At 33.5% G+C, this 26,069-nt stretch overlaps 1 protein-coding gene across 1 annotated transcript; it reads right to left on the bottom strand.

The window, feature by feature from the left end:
• Positions 1-6,253: 6,253 nt before the first annotated feature.
• Positions 6,254-10,595, bottom strand: LOC109812978 (receptor protein kinase TMK1). Its single transcript, XM_020377066.3, has 2 exons — positions 7,837-10,595; positions 6,254-7,128 (listed from the first exon to the last, which is right to left on the bottom strand). Exons 1-2 carry the CDS (start codon positions 10,112-10,114, stop codon positions 6,596-6,598), a joined length of 2,811 nt encoding a protein of 936 aa, XP_020232655.1. The 5' UTR covers positions 10,115-10,595; the 3' UTR covers positions 6,254-6,595.
• Positions 10,596-26,069: the final 15,474 nt, after the last annotated feature.

Here is a 26,069-nt window from a genome sequence, read left to right as displayed (position 1 = left end):
GAGTCAAATGATACAAATATTGAGGTAAATTTTGATCCCAACTCCTATTCATTTGATTTTGATGAATAAGAGATGTCCTATGGGACTTTTCTTGCAAACTCTCACATGATCTCTCAAGTACAAGGAACTCAAAGAAAAATGCAAAATTTTACAAAATTAAAATGACTAACTTAAGATAAACATGTTATACATCGTAAGAAAGATATATAATCTTAAGGAAAAAATCATCAGTAATGTCCCACCTGAGCCTACATCGTTAGAAGCTAAAAACATATAACTCAAAAGGGACCTGGCTAAATTTTTTGATGGGTCTTCTAAACTAAACATGCTTTTGAAACATAGAAGACTTCCATCTGACAAAAGTGGTCTTGGCTTTGACACTGGATCTAGGACATCTCGATCTAAACCTAAGACTACTTTTTGCAAAGTTAGTGGAAAAGGAGGACAAGCTTCAAGAAGATGAAGATGAAAATATAAGTTAAGGGTTGTGGGTACTAACAAGAAAGGACCCAAAAATATTTGGATACCAAAATCACAAATTATCTCTATTGCAGATATCCTTGGTGGGAAAAATAAAGAATTCACATAGGTACTTGGATAGTGTATGCTCATGAGACATGATAGGAGAAAAGTCTATGTTCTTAGACCTTCAACCTCATGAAGGGTCCATCTATTTCGGAGGAAGCAAAAAAGGAAAGACCAAAGATATAGGTAAGATAGGAAAAAACTCTATACCCACTATAAATAATATTTTGTATGTTAAAGGATTAAAGTATAATCTACTTAGTATAAGTCAATTTTGTGATAGTTGATATACTATATCTTTTGACAAAGATGCCTGCATAATCAAGCAAGATGATGAATTTGTGATTTTTACTACCCAAAGAAAGAATAATCTCTTTGAGATTAATTTAGAAAACATGGGCAAACAAAATGTAACATTCTTAGTTTCTAGAGAAGATGAAAAATAGATTTGGTACAAGAAAGTTGAGCATGTTAATATGAAACATATTTCAAAATTAACCAAAAAAGGTTTGGCAAAAGGATTGCCTAATATCTCATGAAAAATTGATCTTCTTAATGAAGCTTGTTAGAAAGGAAAACAAATCAAAACATCTTTTAAATTCAAGAAAGTTGCTTCCACTTCTAGACCCTTAGAGTTGTTACATATGGATCTATTTGGTCCTATTAAAATCTTAAGTTTGGGTTATAAGAAGTATGAATTTGTCATTGTAGTTGATTATTCTAGATACACACGGGTTTACTTCCTAGTCCACAAACATAAGTCTTTATAAGTATTTGAGATATTTTGTAAATATGTTCAAAATGAGAAAAGATTGTGCATATCTACCATTAGAAGTGATCATGGAACTAAATTTGAAAATTCTGATTTTAAAATCTTTTGTGAAAACAATGGTGCCTTTCACAACTTCTCTTCATCAAGAACACCTCAACAAAATAGGATAGTTGAAAGAAAGAACTAAACCTTACAAGAAATTACTAGAACTTTGCTTTGCAAAAATCTTTGCCAAAACGTTTATGGGCAAAAGTAGTGAATAGGGCCTATTATATTCAAAACAAAATATTGATAAGACCTTTGTTAAAGAAGACACCATATGAATTATGGAGGGGGAGAAAACCTAATGTATCATATTTTCATCTATTTGGATGTGAGTCTTATGTCTTGAACACTAAGGATCAGCTTGGAAAGTTTGATTCAAAAGTGGACAAAGGCATCTTCCTTGGATACTTAGATACCTCAAAGGCATATAGAGTCTTTAACTCTAGAGCCTCTATGGTAGAAGAATTTATCCATGTGAAGTTTAATTATATATTAATGAATAATAGAAAACTATCAAATTTGGAAGAGGATTTTGCATATTTGTAGATTGATATAAAGAAGACCAATGAGTCAAACACTAGTGATCAGACGATGGCTACACCAAAAGGGTACACAAATCAATCAAACGAAACGGCCAAATCTCACAAAGATTAGAAGTTCGTCAATCATCACCCACAAGACCAAATTCTTGGTGATAAGACTAAAGGAATCAAGATGAAGCCTGTTCTTAGAAACAATGCCTCATATGCTTTGGTGTCAGATAATGAACCAAAAAGCATAGACAAAGCCCTTGGCGACAATGACTAGGTACTAACTATGGAAGAAAAACGTCATCAGTTTGAAAGGAATGATGTTTGGACTTTGGTTCCCAAACCCAAAAATTAAACCATTGTTAGAACAAGATGAGTGTTTAGAAACAAGTTAGACGAGCAAGGTAAAGTGACAAGGAATAAGGTTAAATTAAAAGCAAAAGGCTACAACAACAAGAAGGTATAGATTTTACTGAAACCTTTGCACATATTGCCAAACTTGAAGCTATCAGAATTATGTTAACTTTTGCAACTTATAAAAATATTAAACTTTTTCAAGTGGACCAAGAGAGTGTCTTTTTAAATTGAGTTATTGAAGAGGAAGTTTATGTTAAATAACCTCCCAATTTTGAAAATTGAGATCTCAAAGAACATGTTTTCAAATTGAAAAAGGCTTTTTGTGGTCTAAAACAAGCTTATAGAGCTTGGTATGAAAAATTAAGCAACTTTCTACAAAATAATATTTTTTTAGAGACAAAGTTGACACAACTTTGTTTAGAAAAAAATCTAGCACATATTTCATAGTTGTGCAAATTTATGTTTATGATATTATTTTTGGTGCTACTAATGAATCTTTGTGTAAGGATTTTTCTAAGTTAATGCATAATGAAATGAGCATGGTGGGTGAGTTGAAGCTCTTCCTAAGGCTTCAGATTAATCAAACACATGAAGGCATCTACATTCATTAGCAAACCTATGCATAAGTGAAAACTAGTGCCTATACCTATGCATCTTTTGTGGGTCTATCAAAAGAAGAATCAGGTAAACTAGTATATTAGACAATCTACAAAGGTATGGATGGATGTCTCCTCTACCTGATTGCAAGCAGACTTGACATTATGTTCAATGTATGGCTATGTGCTAAATTTCAATCTAATTTTAGAGAATCTCATCTTAAAGTTGTAAAACGTATTTTTAGATATATTGTAGATTCTACTAACCTAAGTTTGTTCTATGAGAAAAACAATGATTTCAAGTTAGTAGGATTTTATGATGCAAACTATGCAGGAGATAGGATTGAGAGAAAAAATTCAAGTTAAGGATGTTACTTCTTGGACAACTATTTCATCTCATGGGACAACAAGAAGCAAAATTTAATAGCTTTCTTCACTACAAAGGTAGAATACATTTTTGTATCAGGGTGTTGTTCAAATATTTTATGGGTTAAGTATCAATTAGAAGACTATTATGGTCTTGAAAATCATATACCCATTTTATGTCATAACACGTGTTATAAATCTATCTAAAAATCCTAGACAACATTCCAAGGCTAGGCACATTGAGATAAGTTATCCTTTCATTCATGATTATGTCCAAAAAGGTGTTTTTGATATGAATTTTGTAGACACTAATCACCATTGGGCTAATATTTTTACTAAGGCTTTAGTTGAGGAATGTTTTTTAGATTCATTAGATATCACATTAGTTTAAAATGTTTTTCAGAATAAAGATTATGCATCATCTTACTATAGTGCATCGTCTTACCATGCTTCACTTGACATGCATCATCTTATGCCTATATCGACATATATTAATTATTCCGTACAAATCTTATATTTATATGTGTACACTAAGTATTGTTTCATTCTGAGAGGATATCTTTACATTTAATGTCATTCAATGTGTTGAAATGATTAAGGAACAAGATTCGATAAAATATTGCGTGGATAAGAGCAATTAATAGAGGCATGTCACATCAATAACTTACTTTCTCTTGTCTTTTCACCTTACCTAACCCTTGACTCAAATTATTTTCTCTCCCAAATTTTCAAACTTAAACCGTTTCGGTTGCCTCTTTCCTCACACTACCGTTTATCTAAACCCTAAATCTCTCTGCCCAAACACTTCACCTTCAAAAAATCATCAATAACACCTAAGATGCAAGCTACCAAAAGTTACAAAGTCCCAATGAAAGAGCACCTTGAGTTTACGTTTCTTCTTGGGAAGACTATAGTAGTTCAAAAGTGATAATGTTAATTTTTACTTACATTTTAGTACCAAATTGATTAACAGATTCAACTCTTTCTTAACTTTAGACTTGTGTTAATCCTCAATTTTACTATTTTTTGTAAGTAAGATACCTTGGTTACACATATTGGATTATACATACTTAATCCCCATTTTTTGTGAAATTTCAGATAGGGAATTGTATTGGAAGAAGAAGTTGGATTGGAACTTAGAGATTTGAAGAGGCAATTTCAGAGGCCTCATGTTGAGAACATAACCCAGCTCACTGAGCGTGCAGGATCAACCTTGGATGCTAAAGAAGAGGATCGTGTGTTAGGCGTGTTTCATCATGCACTGAGCATGTCACTTAAGTGGTTGTGTGGATTCATATTTTTCCCTCTGGCAATGTGGGAAGGGAGTTAGACACTTCGGAATACAAAAAGGTGTTGGTTGAAGCATAAGATACAAACCTTTAGAGAAACGATGTGTTATCAGACAAAGCATACAATCTTACTTCATAAAGTCTTAAATACATATCATTTATTATGAGTAACAACTATTTAGTGCATGACTAATCGGTTCCTTAACAAATCAAACAAAGAAAGATTATTAGAACTCACAAATATGTTAAAGTGAATAAAGTCATGTTGTGCACAATAAATAAGGATAGATAGATCCCAAAAATCATGGAGAAAGTCAATAAAATTTTATGTAGAGCCTACTCTTTGCTGACACACGTTACAGAAAGTCCATTTGGTTTCCTAAAGTTGATAAGTAGTCCCCTTGATCAGATAAGAAGTGACAATTTGGTGAAATCCAATTGATGCAAGTATTTAATGCTTCAACAAACACTTTTTAACTCAAAGGTGCTCGGAATAAAGACAGGCGAAACAAGCTTGTGAGGAACCCTCAAGGTTTTATAACGGCCATCTTCATCCGGACTAGTATATAAAGAACTTTAAGAACACAAAAAAGAATGAAGGATCAACGACGAAAAAGAATGAAGGATCAACGACGAAAAGGAGAACATCTTGTACAAATATTTATTCATTCTTTCTGTAAAGGCATTTGTGCTTAATTGGTTGTACCATATCTTATCTATAAGACGAACTAACATTTGTAAAACCTTACCCATATATAAATGTTGTTATAGGGATGAGCCTAGAGAGTTTGTCTATAAAAGTATAGAGACTTGATTGTAAAAGGATAATTGGTGTTGAAGTCTGGAAATGCTTCGTATTGATAGAATACTTGAGTAGATTGCTTGGAGAGACAATTCAAAGAATACTTAGGTTTGAGTCAAAAGTGATTTGTTAAAAGAATATTTGTATCTTTTTAAAGATAATAGAACTCAATCTAATTGGATTGAAAATTATACGTAATCTTAGTGGTTGAGACGAACTAGGTCATTTTAGGTTTTATATCAGTCAAAAAATGATTCAAAATCATGTTTCACAATTAAAAACGATCATTGTTTCAAAATGACCAAATTGACTCAAATTTAAATGATAAAAGACCAAAATAAACATTTTAAAATATAAATAACTAAATTAAATCTTAAAAATAAGATAAAGAAAAAAAAATAATTTGACCTAAAATAAAACAAATAGTGATAATGTGTTAAAGTTCATAACAAAAATCCGAAAGTGCTTTTAAGTCGAACCATTCTGATGAAAGTACAATTTTATCTAATTGTTTTATCTTTTTAATATGCTTAATGTCCACTTTTGATCCTCGATATTTTTTTTATTCAAATTTAATCAGCAATTTTTCATCGATTCAATCTTGTCCTTGATCTTTTGTCAATTTTTATTACAATTATAACAGTAAAACTCAAATTTAAAACTTTGTATATATTATTCAACTCTCACCATTAAACCATTAAGTTAATCATAATGGTTCCATCGTTTTTCTTTTACTTATAATCTTAAAATTCCCATTTTGTATTCACAAATTGAAACAATTAAACCATTTATTCTTTGATGAAATGTTTTTAATCAAAACATCATATTTCACTTAAAATAACTAGAAAAAAAATGCCAAATTTTCTCTTTTCTAATTTCTCCATACATTCAGCAAATTTTTAAAATTTATACAGTTCAAATAACTTCCTATTCTAAATCCATTATAAACACCACATTAACGGAGTAAAAAATTGAAAATTGAAAGGTTTTAACTAGAAGAAAATTAATATAATTTACATCATATAATAACAACCAAATCCTGTTTTTCATACTCATCAGAATGAAGTCTAAAGTATGAAAGCACAAAAGTTCAACTATGTGTTCAACATCTCTGTCTTGCATCCCAGACACTATTAAATTTAAAAGTAAAAACCAACAGACCAGAAGACCATGATACTAGAAGGATGTTTGAGGAGTGCAGGGTGTAATATATGCTTAACTAGACACACTATAAAACAAGCCTATAAAGAGCTCCACAGTTTGGGGAAGTAAAAACTATCGGCACAAGAGGTAATGTAAATGTATATCAAACTTCATCTTCCATCACCGGAAGTAAAGCTATCAGCAAATCCAGAAGGCCTAGTTGGTATGCTAGACTGTGTATTATCTCCACTAGTAAGCATTGATGAAGAGGAAGATACATCAAAGGTGCTCCTTCCTTCAACAGCCTGCCACTTACTGAGTGCTTGAGGTAAGGTCAAATCCAAGTCAATCCCATAAATGTCATCATCATCTGCTTCTGAAGGCTTCCAAATCTCAACAAGAGGTGCCAGGACATTCACCACATGACTCATGTCCGGCCGCTGGTAAGGCTCCCTCCCGCAACAGTGGCCGGCCAACTCGGCCACAGTCCTTACACTAGGTATGGCCTCCTCATCAACAGCCATATTGGGGTCAATCAGCTTTCCAAATGAGTCTTTATTCAGTAGCATCCTTCTAAACCATGTAACAAGGTGGACATTCTCTTCTGGTTGGCTGTTGTCAATTGCTCTCCTTCCTGTTATCATCTCCATGAGAATCACCCCATAGCTATATACGTCGACCTTCGTTGTAACTCGTCCAGTGACTGCCAGTATACACCATTTTAATTAGCCATGGAATTGGACAAGAAAGCAGAAAAATAACCACTTTGTTAGAATGTCATGAACTATACATTTGAAAATTTGAAATGATCATTGGAGAAAAGAGCCACAATGCAATTGGCCAAGTAACTTGTCTTAATATAGAATATGAAGCAACCATGTATAGAGTTACAGATAATGCATGGCAGAAAAATTATAAATCATGTTCCACATTTTTTATAAGCACTGCTAACACAAAAAATTTCATTCAGATCAACTATAGACTAAATATCAGCCCTCAAAGTAGAAGCAACATTATGAGGCACGCAACTTGGCTATAGAGGATTGCAACTCAGATAAATAATTTCAATGGCTTTTAGGAGGCATACAGAAACAAACCTGTATAATTTTTAAGTCTTTTTGTTTTCATAATAAATTTAATAAACAATCTGACATCTTTGCTTTCTCAACATAGTTGTTTCCAAACAAAATTTGAGGAAAAAAGTATACTAGTGCAATCATTATCTTTCTGCATAATTGTTAGGCACATATAAGCAATAACTGCCAAAAGGTTTCAGGTTTCATTCCATCATTTTTGTATCTACCCTGTACATCCTACCTATACGACCTCATTTGCCAATGGTGGATAAGAAACATTCAAATATTAACCATATGAAACACAAAACTTCCAAATAAATAATTTAAATGTCTACCTGCATACTCCGGTGCTAAATATCCAAAAGTTCCAGCAAGCCTAGTCTCGAATGAGGTCTGTCCTTCTGGAGCAAGCCGAACCAATCCAAAGTCTGATACTTTGGCCCGCATATCATCCGCAAGCAAGATGTTTGATGGTTTTAGATCCCTATGGATGAAAATTTGTTGGGCCAAACCATGAAGATATTCAACACCTCTAGCAACATCCAATGCAATGGACAGCCTTCTCTTCCAATCTAGTGGTTGTGACCCATCCTCTTTCCATTCAAATAAATGTTTACTGAGAGGACCCTGAGGCATGTATTCATACACAAGAAGCCTCTCATTTCCATCCAAGCAATGGCCTTCAAGTGCAACCAAATGCCTGTGTCGAACCTTAGTAAGTACTTTAATTTCAGATTCAAACTCAGTCAGTCCCTTCTCACCCATCACTCCAGATTCCATCCTTTTCACTGCAATCTTTGATCCATCATGCAATTCTCCTTTGTACACAGTGCCAAATCCACCCCTCCCCAATATGTTTTCTTCACTGAAATTGTTTGTTACTTCCTTCAAGACTTGGATTGAAATCACCATATTACCAGCTTCCACATGTTGAACACTACTAGTTGGACTAAATACACCGGTTCCTCCACTACCAGCAGCACCAGAACCTGCACCTGAAACACTTATCTTCAAACCATTTCCATCTCCTGAATGACGAGGATGTACCACTATTGTTGTAGGACGTTGAAGTTTTCTGGCGTTTTTATGTATTCTACCATAAATCATAAACACCAAAGCCCCTATACCAAGTAAACTGACACCGCCCACCACAGTGCCAACAATTGCTCCAGTATGAAGTTTCTTACCGTCACCTCCAGATTTGCTCCCAGAATCCGAGCCAGGCGGGGCATGAGGTTTATCCTTTCCAATATCAGGATTCCCATTGGTCTTAAGAACTACATCTACACGGAAAGATGGCACTTTACCATTCAATTGATTATTGGAGACATCAAGCAATGTCAAAAGAGGCATACTAGTGAGTTCACTTGGTATGGTACCAGTGAGGTTATTGTTAGCCAGAAGCAACTTTGTCACAGATGTAAGCTTGGCAAAACTGGGAGAAATGTTGCCAGAGAGATTCATGTCTTGAAAATTAATAGTGGTAACATTACCATTTGAACAAACAATCCCCATCCAATTATTACCATCATCACCACAAGGGTCATTCATCTTCCAATTCTGAGCAAATCTTAGAGGATAACCGAAAGGTTCAACAACAGACAACAAAAGATCCACAAGGGGAGAACATGGCTTACCAACATCCTTGGTGCAGAAACTATTGGACCCCGACTTCAAATCGTTATCAACCCTCACTCCATCTTTGAACACAGGAGGCGATCCTTGAAGCATGTTATTGGTCAAATTCACAACTCGAAGAGCAGGAAGAGCAGTGAGAGAGGGTGGAACAACCCCAGTCAGCTGGTTATCCCTCAAACTCACATCAAACAGTTGATCATGGTTAGAAAAGTCCGGTATAGGACCTGTGAATGAGTTACCATGCACCCAAATTTGTTTCAAAGATGTCATGTTCTTCAAAACATCAAGGGTACCATTGAGTTTGCCACTACTTTGCTGACCATTCAGCCAAAGGTACTCTATAGCACTCCCAGAGAGAGTTGCAGGCAACCCTCCCTCAAGAGAATTAAAACTCAAGCTAAGAGTAACCAAACCTGGCAAGGGACCATCTTTCCCAAAAAAATCTGGGATTTTCCCCACAAGGCCAGCACTGATTGCAGAGAAACTCCTCAGAGCCACACACTCCTTGAGGCCACCAGGAATCTCCCAATTGGGAAAAGGGTTGTAGCCAATGCTCACTTCTTGCAAATTGGTCATGCCGGCGAAGAAATCCACCGGCATGGATTCGAAATTGTTGTTGTGGATGAGCAGAGTCACAAGGGAATTCGGCATGCTAGGAAACGGCCCAGTGAAGCCATTGCTCATGCACTCAAAACGTGTCAACTCCGAGAGCTTCACCAGTTCCTTAGGCAGAGTACCCTTCAAACTATGTCCCCCAATTTGAATTGCGGTGACCCTCTTCATGGTGTTGCACTGAACGTGAGACCATTTACACACATCTGCGTCATCCCATTTAAGATCATTGGGTGCTGTGATGGCCTTCTTCAGCGTGTTCATCACACCAACATCACCATCACCCTGGCACCATGCACACTCAAACCCCACACAAAACAACAACACAACAACCCATGGAACAAAACCCACATGGGTTTTCATTGTCACGATCCTTTGTATTACGGCAAATTACAGACAAGATTTATCATATGCTGCGGTAATCCACCGTTTTCTAAAACCTTGGTTACACTAACAGAAAACACAAGAGGGTGGTGATTCTGGTGAAGGTTTGTGTCGAATGGAGAAACAAGAAGGGGGTGAAAAAACCAAGAAACCAAAGATTTTTTTTTTTTTTTTCTCTCTTTTCTTTTTGTGATCACTTGGACAGCATTGTGAACTTGATAAGGATTCCCAAGAACGAAAGAAAAGCAAAAAAGGGAATTTTCATTGAGAATAGAAAAGAAAAGAGATTCGCTTTTTGGAGAGAATTGGAATATAAATCACACGGCGGAGAAAGAGGGAATAAGAAGAAAGCAGAGAAGGAGTGAATGAAGTTTTCGTTGGGTTTGGGTTTGAGGTGTGTCACACAACAGAACATACATAGCATGAACATGAACGATGGAACATGCGCGTGGGACCCACTTTCGTTGTTTTAGTTTTAGGTAACGTTTTCACGTTTTGGTGTAGTAAATAGTTATGAGTTAAGGGTGTGAGTTAACTACAGCGTGTTTTTTTGTTGCTCATAAGGGTGGGTTGGTGCGTCGTGAGTTGGAATTTTAATGGCGGTTTTATCGGATTTGTCCCAATACTGGTAAGTAGAGCCACCAACTTTTTTTTTTTTTTTTTTTTAATTAATTTTTACGAATGTCGTTTCTGATACTTTTAACATTTTTTAATTTAGAAAAAAAATAAATGGATCTTATTAAGGAAAAAGTCAGACTTAATACATGATTCAGGGGATCTCGTCGACATTATATACCCAATAACAAGATCAACAAAATATGTCACGAGATATGTTCCTAGTATTTTCCATGTTGAAATATTCCGGAAATTATTATTGTTAATTTGTGATCTTGTTTGAGTTAAATTGCAGTGGTATTAATTTTTTATAAATATTATTAAAAGTGTGTTGATGTGTATCTAGGATAATATTTGTATCACACCATTGATAAATAACTTTATTTATTATATAGTCAAAATTTTGATTTATGAACTCTAAGTCTCTTGACTTAGATGTATCATGAGATGCAGAGGTCAACTTGATAATTTTATATTTAATTTTTGTGTGTTATAATAATTTTTAACTAACAAAAGTCATGTTCTATAAGTACAAATTAGTTATTGGTTAACTTTAGAACACTTCATTACATGAAAAAAGAAAAAAAATTACTCATTAGAAGTAAAAAAATGAGATGAAAAGTGACTAAAACATTAAAAGGAAAAAAAATGATAAAAGACAATTAAATCAATTGAGAAATTAGGAGAGTAATTTCAAATTGCAAATTTAGAGATGAAGAAACTCATAACTCAAGATACACATATGTATTATCTTTAAATTTAGGTGTAAGTGCACACCCCTCATTTATATGTAGGTTTGTGAGAGACAATATTTCAAGGTTAATTTAAAATTATAATGTGTTTGAAAATATATCCATCTTACATTTTAAATTATTTTTAATAAAAATAATATACATATATATAATTTTCTTAAAATAATTAGTAATTTTAAATTGATATACATGTATTATTTCTTTTAAAACCAAAACATAGTTATTTTTCTTTTAAAGAAAAGGAATATAAAAGTAATTTTACATGTATTATGACGTGTTTATTAATTTTTATAATAATTATTTTAAGAATCATGATTATTTTTAGTTCACTGATCGTGTATTTTTTTTTTACTGCAAATTTATTATTTTTTTGTGAAACACATAGAATTCATTTATATTAAACTTTAGTAAAATGAATTTTTGGAAATAATTAAGATTATAAAATGAATGAGTTTAATTTTTATGCATCATTAATATAATTTATTTTTATAATATAACAAATCTAATAAATATAACTTTTAAAATATTTATTGTAAAAATGAGGAATACTAACACACTCTTCTTAATACATTCTCTCTTCTTTAGTAGAATTTATTGAAAATCACAAAATTAAGAAAGTGTGTCATTAAATAAAGTGTGTGACTCACTAACTTTTGTATTTGTTAGAAAATATGTATTCAAAAGAAAGTGTATTTAAAAGAATGTTAAAAAATATGATTGCTAACATTTCCAAGAAAAATATAACAAACTTACAACATAGGAATGTAATGTTTAAATTTTTATTTAATTAAGAATACCATTTTAAAAATGAGTTGACAAAAGGTGATTTTCTTTGAATCATTAAGCAAAATTAGTTTTATACTTAGATATAATATTTTTATACACAATTAATTATTCATCCTCATCAGCACTTTTCGTAAAATTAGATTGTAAGTCCTCGGCGCATTCCACGTTAGACTCAACTATTCAAACTAACATGTTCTCTAAAAGTGCTACTTTGATTATCGAGTCAACAACATGAACTTGAAATCCAATTGTAAAATATTAGGAGTATTCATGCTGGTGTTTGGTTGTATTTCTTACTTAAAATTTATCCGAATTAAATAAAAAAAATTAAGTGAAATTTGATTTATTTCGGTTTGAATGTAATATAAAATCTGAATAAAACAAAATCAATTCTTTTCAGTTTGATTATGTTTGGTTTTTGCGGGTCGTAAAAATTTATTATTTAAAAAATATGTAATATTAAAATAAAATTAAAAGTATATAAATATTTAAAAATTTCAGTCACATAATGTATTTAGTACCAATTCAAATCTTATTATTTAAGTGGAGACATTTTCTTAATACAACTTTAGTTATTGTCTTAATTTTTCTTTTCATATATATATATATATATATATATATATATATATATATATCACTTAAAATAAAATTATTTTTAAGGTACAACATAATAAAATTATTTTTAATCTTATTATGTATTTGCTCTACAAGATTCTTTCTCAGACAACTCTAGCAGTGATACAGATGACTATAGCCAAGAGGAAGATTCAGTTCCCATCTTCGCTGTTGATCAATGTGATAGTATGACAACTGTTGTCCCTTCACACCCCAATGTGGAAATTGAGATCCTACCATCCAAGTATGAGAAACCTATTAAGGTTATAGGTTTTCTTGATACAGGTGCTTCTAAGACTATGATGAACCCAGAAATCCTACCACCGCATTTCTGGAAAAAGGAAGATACCTTCTTCATAGCAGCTGACGGAAAGATCTTCAAATCAGAAGTCATTTCACGAGCACCAGTAGGCATCCGCCTTTTTAGAGAATGAATAATTTGGTCCAAAGTTGTTGGAACTAAATTGCCTAACAAAGATATCTTAATTGGAATGGATGTCTTCACTCAAACACACAGGCTACTCATCCATCCAACTGGACTCAGATTCAAAGGAGAATTCAAGCCTTTCGTGCCAACCAGTAAGTTATACTCTCTTTCTGAAGTTCCACCAAAATTGGAAGAAATCAAGATACAACTGAAATCTTTATGTTCTGATAATCATAAAGATTTCACCCATCCAAAACCACTCTGGAAAAATCCTGACTTCTTTGTACAATTGCCATTTAAGCTGAATGAGGATATAAATCCCACAAAAGCTTCTCATCCAGGCATGTCTCCATCTGATCTTAAATTAGCCAAACAAGAATGTCAAGAACTGCTCAGACAAGGTCTCATAGAACAGACGACATCAAATTGGGCGTGTCAAGCCTTCTACGTAGAAAAAAGATCAGAAAGACTCAGAGGAAAGAAAAGATTAGTCGTTGATTACAAGCCTCTCAACCATTTCTTGAAAGATGACAAGTTTCCACTACCCAAGACTTCCACTCTGCCTATCTTGCTAAAAGAATCAAAAATCTTCTCTAAATTCGATCTCAAATATGGATTTTGGCATGTAGGAGTTGATCCCAGTGAAAGGCACAAGACAACTTTCTGCATACCCAATGCATAGTATCAATGGACTGTTCTACCTTTCAGCTTAAAGGTAGCACCATCTCTATTCCAGAAAGCAATAACAAAGATACTCGAGCCACTCCTAGACAATACTATCATCTACATAGATGATATCCTTTTATTCTCCAAAGACATGGAAAGTCACAAAAAGCTCTTAAGCCAATTCCTGGAAAGAGCAAACCTGTATGGCATCATGTTTTCAGAAAAAAAAATACAGTTAGCCCAACAGGAGATTGACTTCTTGGGGATGAAGTTCTCTCAAGGAACTTACCAACCTCAACCCCATATTGCTGAAGAGTTACTCAACTTTCCTAAAGAAAATCTATCTGTCAAACAGATCCAACAATTCCTTGGAATTATCAACTACATTAGAGATTTCATTCCAAAGGTTGCTAAATATACAAGCCCTCTCTCAAAACTGTTGAAGAAAGATCCCCCTCCATGGGGACCAGAACAAACCAAGGCTGTCCAAGAAATAAAGAAGATTGCACAGAATCCTCCTGCATTAAAGATCCCAGGAGATGGGAAAAGGATCCTCAGACAGATGCAAGTGATCATTACTGGGGTGCCGTCTTCATTGAAGAAGTAGACGGAAAGAGGTTCTACTACGGGCATGCTAGTGGACAATTCAAAGAAGCAGAAAAGCATTACCACACCACCTACAAATAGGCACTGGCTGTGAAGAATGGAATCAAGAAGTTTGATTTCCACCTGCGAGGATATCACTTTGAAGTTCAAATGGATAATTCTTCCTTTCCCAAAATCCTGGATTTCAAGAACAAGTTACCACCAGAACCTCAAATCTTAAGATTAAAAGATTGGTTTTCCAGGTATGATTTTATTGTTAAACACATCAAAGGAAAACATAACCTCATTCCTGATTTTCTTTCGAGACCACAAAAGCCAGTTTTGGTCATCTCATCCTCCTATAGCTTTCCACTAATTTTCATGGCAAAACCTCTACCTGATACAGCAAAAACTAGAAAAGCTATATCCTCCTGGTTTTAAACCTAACAGTCCTAAAGAGATTATTCAATTCGCCAGATCTCATTATTTTTATTATCTTCATGAGACTTTAAGGTTTAAAGTAGTCCCTCCAACCATGTTTGATCCTACAGAAGAACATCCTGGAATATTTGAATTATTCTGTGAAATTGGTTGGGATTTATGTGAGCCAACTCTTTGGGCTATATGGTGCAAAACTGTCCAAAGTCCAATTGCAATTGCTTTGAAGACACAATCAGCCTACAATATTCTGATAAATCCAGACAAGGCAGAATTTTTATTCTGGACTTTATTAGAATGGTTTTCGCCTCTCCCATGGTGGAGAAGTGAGTTAAAAAAGGTTCTCGATTTTCAAAAGAATCAAATGGGAAGGACCAGAGAACAATGTGAGTCTTTAACCTCTATTATTATCATCAGGCGTCCTTACTTCCAGAAACCTACAGGACAACTGTGGTAAAAAATGAAGCTTATTTTTGGGGAACCTTTGAAATATATCCCCCAGATGAAAGTTACAAGGCACAGTTAATCAACCATCTCAAGGAAGCAAAAATCCAGCAAGAGAACCAAGGAGAAGCCAGTTCATCACACAGTCGTTTCATTCCTAGCCAATCAAGCCATCAGGGTATCAATGCTTTCATGAGCAGAACTGAATATTACGTGCCAGATGAACAGTTCCAAACAGCTAATGATCTAGGAGATAAAGACGAAGATGATTACTATGCTGAATTGATGATAGACAGCTGTTCCGATTCAGATGCATCAGATCCGAATCTCTCTCCTAGTCACGAGCCCATCATCAAAAAAGGATAAAAATGGGAATCTACTTTTCGTACTGTCTGCCCTCAGTGTACAATAAGTGTGTATGACAGCTTGTATAAGTCATGACCATGTAGGTCCATTGTTTGTACCCGTTCTTATCGTCTGAGTCATAACAGTTTGTCTAGTTGTATGAGTCACACTCCACGGGGGTCCTTTACTGTATTTAGCTTTTAGGGAGCCAATCAGGATTGGCTCATATGTAAAATGCTTGCTGTTTGTTATTCTCATGAGATCCTCTCCGAGTCTATATAAGGAGGTTCTCTTTCAGTTTGTAACCACGTCGAGTTTGCAATAAAACTTCTTGTGTGCTTATTACTCATGGATTGCTAAACCTCTTTTCCTCTCTTTCGAAAGCTCTTGATCCTATTATAGTATTATGTTCTCAGTGATATATGTTTAAGCCAGTATGCTCTGTACTCGCCTCTTTAAGAGGATCTTGTACAACAGAACGCTATGAACCTTAGATCCAGTATCTTCCGATCCTTAGGATTTATGGTTAATTTGGCTAATATAAGATAATTGCTGAAAAGAGTAGGCGAGGAATGCCGAAAGAGTAAGCTCGTTCTTGTATCCTGTCAAATTAATCATAAGTCTCTGAGGCTCTCGGCCATATTGGTATCAGAGCCTAACAATCTCGAATACTGAGGCCATAATACTATTTTAGAGGACAGAGTGAGTAGAAGAGAGACTTTACTACCATGGAAACTTCTGCTTCAGACACTCAACCCGCCTTCCTAAACACCTCCTTATCCTTACCTAACCATGTCTCTAGAACTCTAGCACCAAAGATTGAAAACCTAGTTGAATTTTCGTATGTCCCTGAAGATGCTCAGATCTCTGAGAGCACTGCCCCCCTTCTAAGTCCATATAATATATTCAAACGCCAAAGATCTACTCTTAGATCTATCAGGCAGTTGGTCAGAACCACCCGTCCACATGAAAAAGAATATGTTCAATCTTCTAAGATGGAACAGTGTTCTTTGATGGCCACTTCTGAAGAGCAGTATGTTACTATTGAGATCCCAAAGGAACTCATCCGACACTGGAGAACCGATGGATACACCCATCTTCACTACGGGGCCATTAGGTTGATGCTCACACTCCATGGGAGACGAGGACTTCTTGTCTCCTCAAGGATCTCCCGGTTAGATACTAGCTATCTGCACTACGAAAATGTTGTGATTGGTACGGTCTTGACTACACTTCACGCCGGAAGTGTCGTTCTAACATTGTTCCCCAATTACAATGTTAGCTTAAGAGACCCCACTGTACCAGAGAGACTAAAGGTCCAAGTCCAGATAACCGGAGCTGCCCAGACCGCTGATGCTGTTTGTGCTACTCTCCACTATCAAATCATATATAGGCTACAGACCCATGCGGTCAATCTGGCCCTACCCAGTAGCAATGATAGTGCCTTGTTTGTTCTTGCAAACCAGGCAGAAGAAAGCCCATCGATCGTCCAGGTTCCCAGGAATATCACTAGGGAACAGCTGAAGGAGCTCATCCCATTACAATGGGTGACAAATTATGAGAATCTCCACAAGCACCATGGCAAGCCAATTCAAATGGATCAAGCAACTTTCAGAAGATCCGTTGACGGAACGGTCAGAACAATCTTTCAGCAACCTGAGAAAGCCTCAGGTCCAATTTTCCAAACAATGATGTTAGAACCCTTCGTCAAAGAAAAAAGAATTCCCATTTTTGCGGTACAACCAGACTGGCGAGAGATCTATACAGACCGAATCAATGGTCACTTCATCTGGGATGTTGCCCCAGAAATGTGCGATCCTGAGTGCGATTGCTGGATGCACTCAGGAGACACCAGCGAAGAAGAAGATAGTGAATCAGATAGTGATTACAGTGACAATGAGGAGGGGAATACACCCTGTAAGTCACCACCTCGACCTAACAGAAGGCCCGATTCACAAAACAAGTCTTCTTTCAACAGACAAACTAATCAACGGAGCAGATCTTCTTATAACATGATCTCACCAAGGTGTTCAGAAGAGGTGAAAAGGTTTTCTCCTCCTACACCTAAGCCAGTACCATGCTTCATGTTTTCTGAAGCAAACAAAGATGTAGAATTTCCTCCTTTGGAAAGAAAAATAGACCCCAATACGAGGTATTCTACCAAACCTACCATCATTCCTTCGGAGATTGGTACTAAAGGAAAGCCAAAGGTACTAAGTCAGGCAGAAGAAGTTCTCAACTGGCAAACAGAAAATGCTCAAGCACAGAACTCCTTGCTGAAAAGGATTGATGACAAGGTTACAAAAATGTGAAGCAGTATGCAAAAATCAGAAGACAAGTTGGATTATCTCTCATCCAAGATAAGTTAACCGCTGACATTTCCAGACTGGAGAATGAAATAAAGAATATTCCATTTGGTGCAGCACTAAATGAGAAGGATCGAGAAATCAGGAGTTTAAAAGCTCAACTCTTCCTGATAGACTATGGCCAAGGCCAAGGAATCCAAGAGGTGATATCTTAAAAGAACCAAGAGGAATGGGATGATCTTAAAGACCTTTTCATTTGTTTGTACATATAGTAGTCTCTTGTATAGGTTATTTTGCCTTTGTATTTGTAAGGCACTTTACTTGCTTTTTCCTAGTGTTTGTATATTGTTTTTAAGGTAGGTTACTTGGAGAGTTTAGCTCCATTTAACCTCCCTAGTTGATACTTTCATTTTATATTTTTTCAGTAGGGAAAAGGGGGTGACGTTTAGCAAAGCTAGGGAGTGTGCTTAGAAATTGGGCCTGAGTTGGGCCTAGGCAAAATTTTGCATATTGGACTCATTTTGCTCCTAATTTTTTATAGATTTGAATTAGCTAGGCCTCGTCATCATATGATGAACCTAGCTAACCCAAATAAAGGATTTTCAAATTAATTCATGGAGTATTTTGAGAACAAGGCCGCCTAGCCCACATGTGTTCCTTTGGCCGGATTTCTAAAGCCCCTCCTCTTGGTTTTTGAAGCTTGCCTTGCAAGCTACTAAACCAAGGGAGGTTAAGCCAACCTTACCATGGTTCTTAAGTGAACCATGGTCAAGGTTAGCTTCTCCTAGAAGCCACCTAAACCGTAGGAGTTAAAGCTAACTCTACCATGGTTTCTAGTGAACCATGGTTAAGGATAGCTTCTCCTACAAGCTTTCTTTCCCTATATATTTCTAAATACCTCATTTGTAATCACTTTTGAGCAAATTGAGAAATAATATTCAGATTTCTCTCATCAAGAGTCCATTCTAAAACCGTGGAGAATTCTCTCTAAGGTTTCACCAAGGTTCTTCAACCTTAACCATTGGTTCCTCAAGCTTCTATGCTAAGCAAGGAGTAACCGAACCACCTTGAGGCTTCTCCTCCATTGAAGACCTCTTCATGGATCTTCAAGCTTCTTCCAAAGGTCTACCTCAAGAGTTCACGGTCCTAAGCATGGAGCAAAGTGAAGGAACATCAATCTCCTCACCTAGTTCCATCACTTCCAATTGGAGGAACAAATAGAACAAAAGAAAAAGGCTTTACAGCCTCAGCCAGTTGCTGCAGATCCTTACGCATTCTTGCACCCCCCTGCACCTGTGTCTCATTCTCTGTTCAAGACACCATCCGTCTCATGGTCTAAACCTGAAAGACCACATTACAACATTCCTACTGCCTCTGCAAATTGGCAATGGAGAAAGTCACAATCCAGTTCACAAAAAATCTCTAAATCAATAGAAGATGACTCCAAATCTTCTACTCCGGTTTCATCACCAAAAAGGCATGATACGGGAAAGGGTCATTACTTTCAAGACTCACAAGACCCTTACTCTCAAATGATGGTCAAGGAGAATGAACAACTTGCTACTCCAGAATGTTTTGTAAACACTGGATCAGAAGATGATCTTCTCACAAATTTATCTGATGAAGATTCCATTACTACAGCTTCCTCAGAAGCACAATTAGCATATCTCTCTGTTTTGATGGTATCCACCGGACCAGATCCTATTTATGAATCCCCTGATGAGAGCCCAATACAGAGTCCTAAAAATAGGACCATTAAACCAACTAGGGGACCTTGGTTCACCCTTGATGATATTGACCCAAGTCAATGGAGATCTCGGCTAATTGAATTTGGAGCTTGGCTAGACACCAGATTCATGAAAGGAGATACTGAATCCTATAAGATCATTGAAGAATTTGGATGTAGGATGACTGGTATCCTAAAAGAATGGTATGCTAATTTAGGCCCAGTCGGTCAAAACACATTTCATGAACAGGGAAATACAGTTGCTGTCCTAGGTGCACTCCACGAAGAATTCATAGGAGATGGAGCTCTCACAGACAGAAAAATCAGACAAGAATTCTTTGAGATGAAGTGTTGTTCACTTAAACTAAAGGATCTTGATAAGCATTATTTAAGGATGCTTAAAAGATTCTATCTTCTTAATGGTCTGAATTAGGTTTTCTTGATACAGGTGCTTCTAAGACTATGATGAACCCAGAAATCCTACCACCGCATTTATGGAAAAAGGAAGATACCTTCTTCATAGCAGCTGACGGAAAGATCTTTAAACATTAAAAATAATTTATAATTTTTCATTATAAATTTCATATTAGTAGCTTACAATTTTATGAAATGTCTTTTAAATAAAATATAATATAACATATATTTGAGAGAGAGAAAGAAAACTTTTAGTAACTTACAATTTTACAAAACATGTTTATGTTATGTATTAATGTCAAATACTTATACTGTACTATGCATTTGGGAAAAAATACATTTATATATAAATGCAGTTTGGTTTAGTTTCATATTCAAATTCAAAAATCAAACCAAACAGCATGGTTTAGATAAATAAAAAATCAAGTTAAACTAATAATTTTCCGTTTTTCATTGTTTTTTATTTTTGGCTAAAAACCTAATTTGGTCCCTTATAATCTTTTTTTGTTTCAATTTAGTCTCTCATTAATTTTTGGTCTCAATTTGGTCCCAAACTAATTAATTGGTTTCAATTTAGTCCCAAATTAATTAATTGGTTTCAATGTGGGACTTTCCTTCCAAATTGCTTTAACGGTGTTTACTTTTGGCTACGTGGACCTCACGTAGATGCATACGTGGATGCCACGTGGATGAGAATTTTTTTTAAAACACCTGGACCCAGAGCGGCCCGTTCTGAAACCAGAACGGGCCGTTCTGGGTGCACTTTTGGTGTGTTAATTTTGCATCCGGAACGGCCTGTTCCAGGTGCAAAATTAACACAACGAAAATGCAACCAGAACGGCCCGTTCCAGTTTCAGAACGAGCCGTTCCAGTTTTATTTTATTTTATATATATATAAAATATTAATAATTTTATAAAATATATATTATTAATTATATTTTAATTATGTTATTATATCTAATAAAATAAATATATTAATATTTTTTATATTTTATTTTATTATGTTTATTTTATTAATTTTTATCATTTTATTCTTTTAATCTTAAATAAGTTGCAAAAAATTATAAAGTGATATTTAAATATTTCTTCAAACAGAAAGAGAAAGAAAAAATTATTACTCTATTTATAAGATAATTATATTTTATAACAATAAGTAATTTTAAAATTTTTACCATAAAAAAATATTTTTCAAAATTATTATATTTTTTAATAAAATTAATCAAGATTATTGGTTTAATTGCATTTTTTATCTCTCAAGTATTACAATTGTGCAAATTTGTGATCTCCAAGATTTTAATTGCATAATTTTAGTCCTTAAAGAATTACAATTGCGCGATTTTGGTCCTTCAATTTTTAATTGAACAATTTTAGTCCATCGAATATCATAATAGTATGATTTTTGTTTCTCCCATTAAAAATTAATAATTTTAATATATATATATATATATATATATAATGTTTTAAAATTAAATAATTATTTATCTATTCAAATTAACGTATATTATAATTTTCGATATTATATCAATAATATTATTAATATATTTATAGATAAACTAATAATTTGATAAATATAACTTGTTATATATTAATATACTTTTACAAAAATATAAGTATATTAATTAGAAGTATATATCTGATCTTATATATTTATATTTTTGTAAAAGTATATTAATATATATTAAGCTATATTTAGCAAATTATTAGTTTATTTATAAATATAGTAAAAATATTATTGATATTAATTTATCAGTAATATTAAAATACTAATAATATATAAATTTTATTTATTTAGTAATAATAAATATATATCATTTGATACATTAAAAAAAATATACGTTAATTTAAATAAACAAACAATTATATAGTTTTAAAAAATTATATATATATATATATATATATATATTAAAATTATAAAATTATTAAATTTTTAATGAGAAAGACTAAAATTGAACAATTATGATATTTAAGAGATTAAAATTGTTCAATTAAAAATTGTGAGATTAAAATTACACAACTATAATCTTTTAAGGACTGAAATTACTCAATTAAAACTTTAGAGATCAAAATTGCATAATTATAATGTCAAAAACACAATTAAGCAGAGAATATTTTATTCACAGTTTTGGAACGGACCGTTCTGAATCCAGAACGGCCCGTTCTGCGTCACTGATGGTGTTTTAATTTTGCAACCAGAACGGCCCGTTCCGGTTTCAGAACGGGCCGTTCCGGTCCAGGTGTTTTCAAAAAAAATTCTCATCCACGTGGATGCCACGTATGCATCTACGTGGCATCCACATGGCCAAAAGTTAACTCCGTTTAAATAATTTGGACGGAAGTCCCACATTGAAACTAATTAATTAATTTGGGACTAAATTGAAACCAATTAATTAGTTTGGGACTAAATTGAGACCACAAATTAATGAGGGACTAAATTGAAACAAAAAAGATTATAAGGGACCAAATTAGGTTTTTAGCCTTTATTTTTTGTTTGAATTGGTTCGATTTTGAACACCTCATAAAAATACATACCATAAAAATGTTATTATGAATAGTCAAGTGATCATTATGGGAAAATTAAATAAATAAACGTGTGATGCTTTTGGTGCGATCCCAAATGCTTTAACACTAGTATTTTAGCTTGCGCAATGCACATGCATGTTTATCAAATTAAAATTTATAATAAATTATATATATATATATATATATTATATTTAAATATATAAATTATGTATAAATAAATATATATATATATATATATATATTTAAATATATAGATTATATTTTAGATTTATGTTAAATAATTTATATTATAGTACAAAATTTGTAACAACTCAACATATCACTTGATAACACTTGGTAAGACACAACTACAACACAATGGAAAACAAAAAAAAAACTTTTAGCCTAGGATTATCATGCAAATAGTACTCGGGTATTCATACAATATGTATAGAGTGCATAAAACATAAAACATTTCATGTCAATCTTGACTTGAAAACATAAATTTTCTAGAGGTTACAAACAATAATTCCTATTCATATATACATATACATCTAATACAATACTGAAAACATAAACTCCAACACCTGCCAAGTGTCTCTATATACATGATGTATTAGAACAACTCAACAAAAGAAAAATGTCTCTCTAGTATGGTCATCTAACAATGTTTGTCCTCTAACCTAATCATTACTTGCTTTTATATTAAGTATGATCATAGTAGTTCAACACATGGAAAGACAAAGGTAAGCTTTGAAGTGAATGTTAGACTACAAGAAGGAGGATTGAAATCTTTTGTTCTTTTTGAAAATTTGTTCTTTAGAAGGTAAGCTTCTGAGTATTTAAACTTGGAGAATTCTTCTAAAAATAGCTTCAGAGTTAACTTGTTTCAATATATTATGTAGCAATGTAATGAAAGATGTAGTAAATGAGTAAAGAAATTAAAGAGACGGAGTTAGAGAGATTGCACACATATGTTTATACTAGTTCACCCCAATTGGGCTACATCTAGTCCCCATATAAACTTGTGGTATTTTCACTATCCCAACCAACTACTATTTAAGAACAACTCAATCATCTACTATTACAAGAACATCATTACACAATCACTTGTTGTTAGTTATGCACACGCAAGCACTTATTGAGATTTCTAACTCAACAACCTCATAAATCTACTATGAGATCACACAATCACTGGTGTGATTCCTTTATTTCCCTCTTACCCTTCTACAATGTCAGTCTGGGTAAGAATTGTTTTTACATTTGTAACCTATCTCTCTGCTAAGATTACAACAAGTTCTCCTAACTTAGAGTTTTAACTAGGGAAGATTCACACTTCTTTTATCTATTGCAAAATTGATACAAAATATTAAAGTGGAGATCTCTGAATGAATCGAAGTATGAAGTATGGATTACAACTATGATAACTTTTTTTTTATTGCTTTCTTTAATCTTGCTTGCTTCAAAAGTGTAGCTTTAGTCTTCCTTTATAGCCACTAAAATAAATTTGTTGTGGCTTGCTTTGTTTTTAAGAAAAGTTGACATCATTGTCTTTTTTTGGTACTATCAACTTTTTTCTTTCAGATGAGGTACCTTTTGAATATTTCCTCTCTTCAAGCCTTTTGAATAGAGTCTTTAGTACAAGTCTTTTGAGAAGTTGTGTTTTAATTAAAGACTTCTGATAGATGACTCAAATTGCTAGTCAATTAAGCCAAGTTTTCAAGGCATTTCCCCTAAGAGGAAATGTTTTTAGCTTGACTCTTGGTCCTTAATGTAACGCCCGATTTATATAATAATAAATATATTTTTCTTATATGATATTATCATAATTATATCATTAATAATATTTTTCACAAGGACAAAGAAGATTTTGTAAACTTATTACATCACATATCATTCTAAAAATATTTACAAATATGTACTATTTTACACATGTTTCATTTCTTCCACCTCTATTACAATAATTACATTAATAGTGGAAATAAGTTTACAATTTAACTAGTATGGTTGGCAGAAAGAAAAATATATGAATGTAATCATATGTCTTCAAAATGTAACAGAGTTAGAAACAACATCCACATCCCAATTCCATCCAAGGAAGACAGCAGTAATAACAACTGTAAAATGTCTTGGAATCGTAAGTAGATCCATCTATTTTGTAATATATTTAATTTTGAAAAACAAAGAAAAGTGAGGAGTGAGAACAATATCCAATAAATACAATAATTCAAAAGAATGTACAGAATTATTTATAATCAATATTGAACATATATATATATATATATAAATATATGTATATATCATATATTAAATTTTCATGTTACAATAAAATTTGAATTATACTTGTAGTGACTAGTCGGGATAAATGAACATCATCATAATATCAACCAACAAAAGAATATTTCACCTTAACCAACAAGAGGATATTTCACCTTCATTCCTTACTCATTTAAATCCTCAAGGTCAAACCTCCAGCTACAAATAATTCAAACTTTATCTTCTGTGACCATAGAATAATATTTATCTTCATAAATACATGAAGAAATAACAACAAGACGAATCCAAGATATCAAAACTATATTATAGTTGATTATAAAATATATTTACATTAAATAAATTTGAATAATATTTACGTAAAAAGAATATATTAAGAGTCCCAATCATATAAATGAAAATGATAATCATTATAAAATAATTAAACACATAAAATATGAACACCTTATTAATTATTATGGATAAAAATAAATATCATAAATTAAACAACAAATGAGGTTAGGGACACCTCACTAAACACATACAAATAAAAATAAAACAAATAAGTAAAAAAAATAGTATTAAAATTTTAAAAGAGATAACGTTCTCCTCCCCCTATCTCAGAATATCGACTTATCTGCGAAAAATTTTCAAGATCCTTTTCCTACTCACTTTTTCTCTCTTTCCCTCTTTCTTTCTCTTTCTCTCTCTTTCTCTCTCTCTCTTTCTCTTTCTTTAAGTTTTCATCACTTCAGTTTGTTATAATTTTTCACAGCCCCTCCCTCCTATTTATAGAAGTCTGGATTGGCCAAGATGGCCCGTTCTGGATCCGGAACGGCCCGTTCTGGACCCATTCGTTATGTGAAATATTTAGCACTAGAACGGCCCGTTCTCAAGACCCGAATGGCCCATTCTTAAACCAAAACGACCCGTTCTAGGGTTAAATTTTACTCACAACGACCATAATTGGAATGGCTCATTCTCAACTATGGTCTTCAGGCACTTTTCATAGCTTGGAACGGCCCGTTCTGGGCTAACAAAAATAGGTCTCTTTAAAGATTTG

The sequence above is a fragment of the Cajanus cajan genome, chromosome 11, assembly GCF_000230855.2.
Source record: "Cajanus cajan strain Asha chromosome 11, NIPB_CcT2T_4, whole genome shotgun sequence".
NCBI classification, from domain to species: domain Eukaryota; kingdom Viridiplantae; phylum Streptophyta; class Magnoliopsida; order Fabales; family Fabaceae; genus Cajanus; species Cajanus cajan.
The sequence above is the reverse complement of the archived record's forward strand: the minus strand, read 5'-3'. Positions and strand labels throughout refer to the sequence as shown.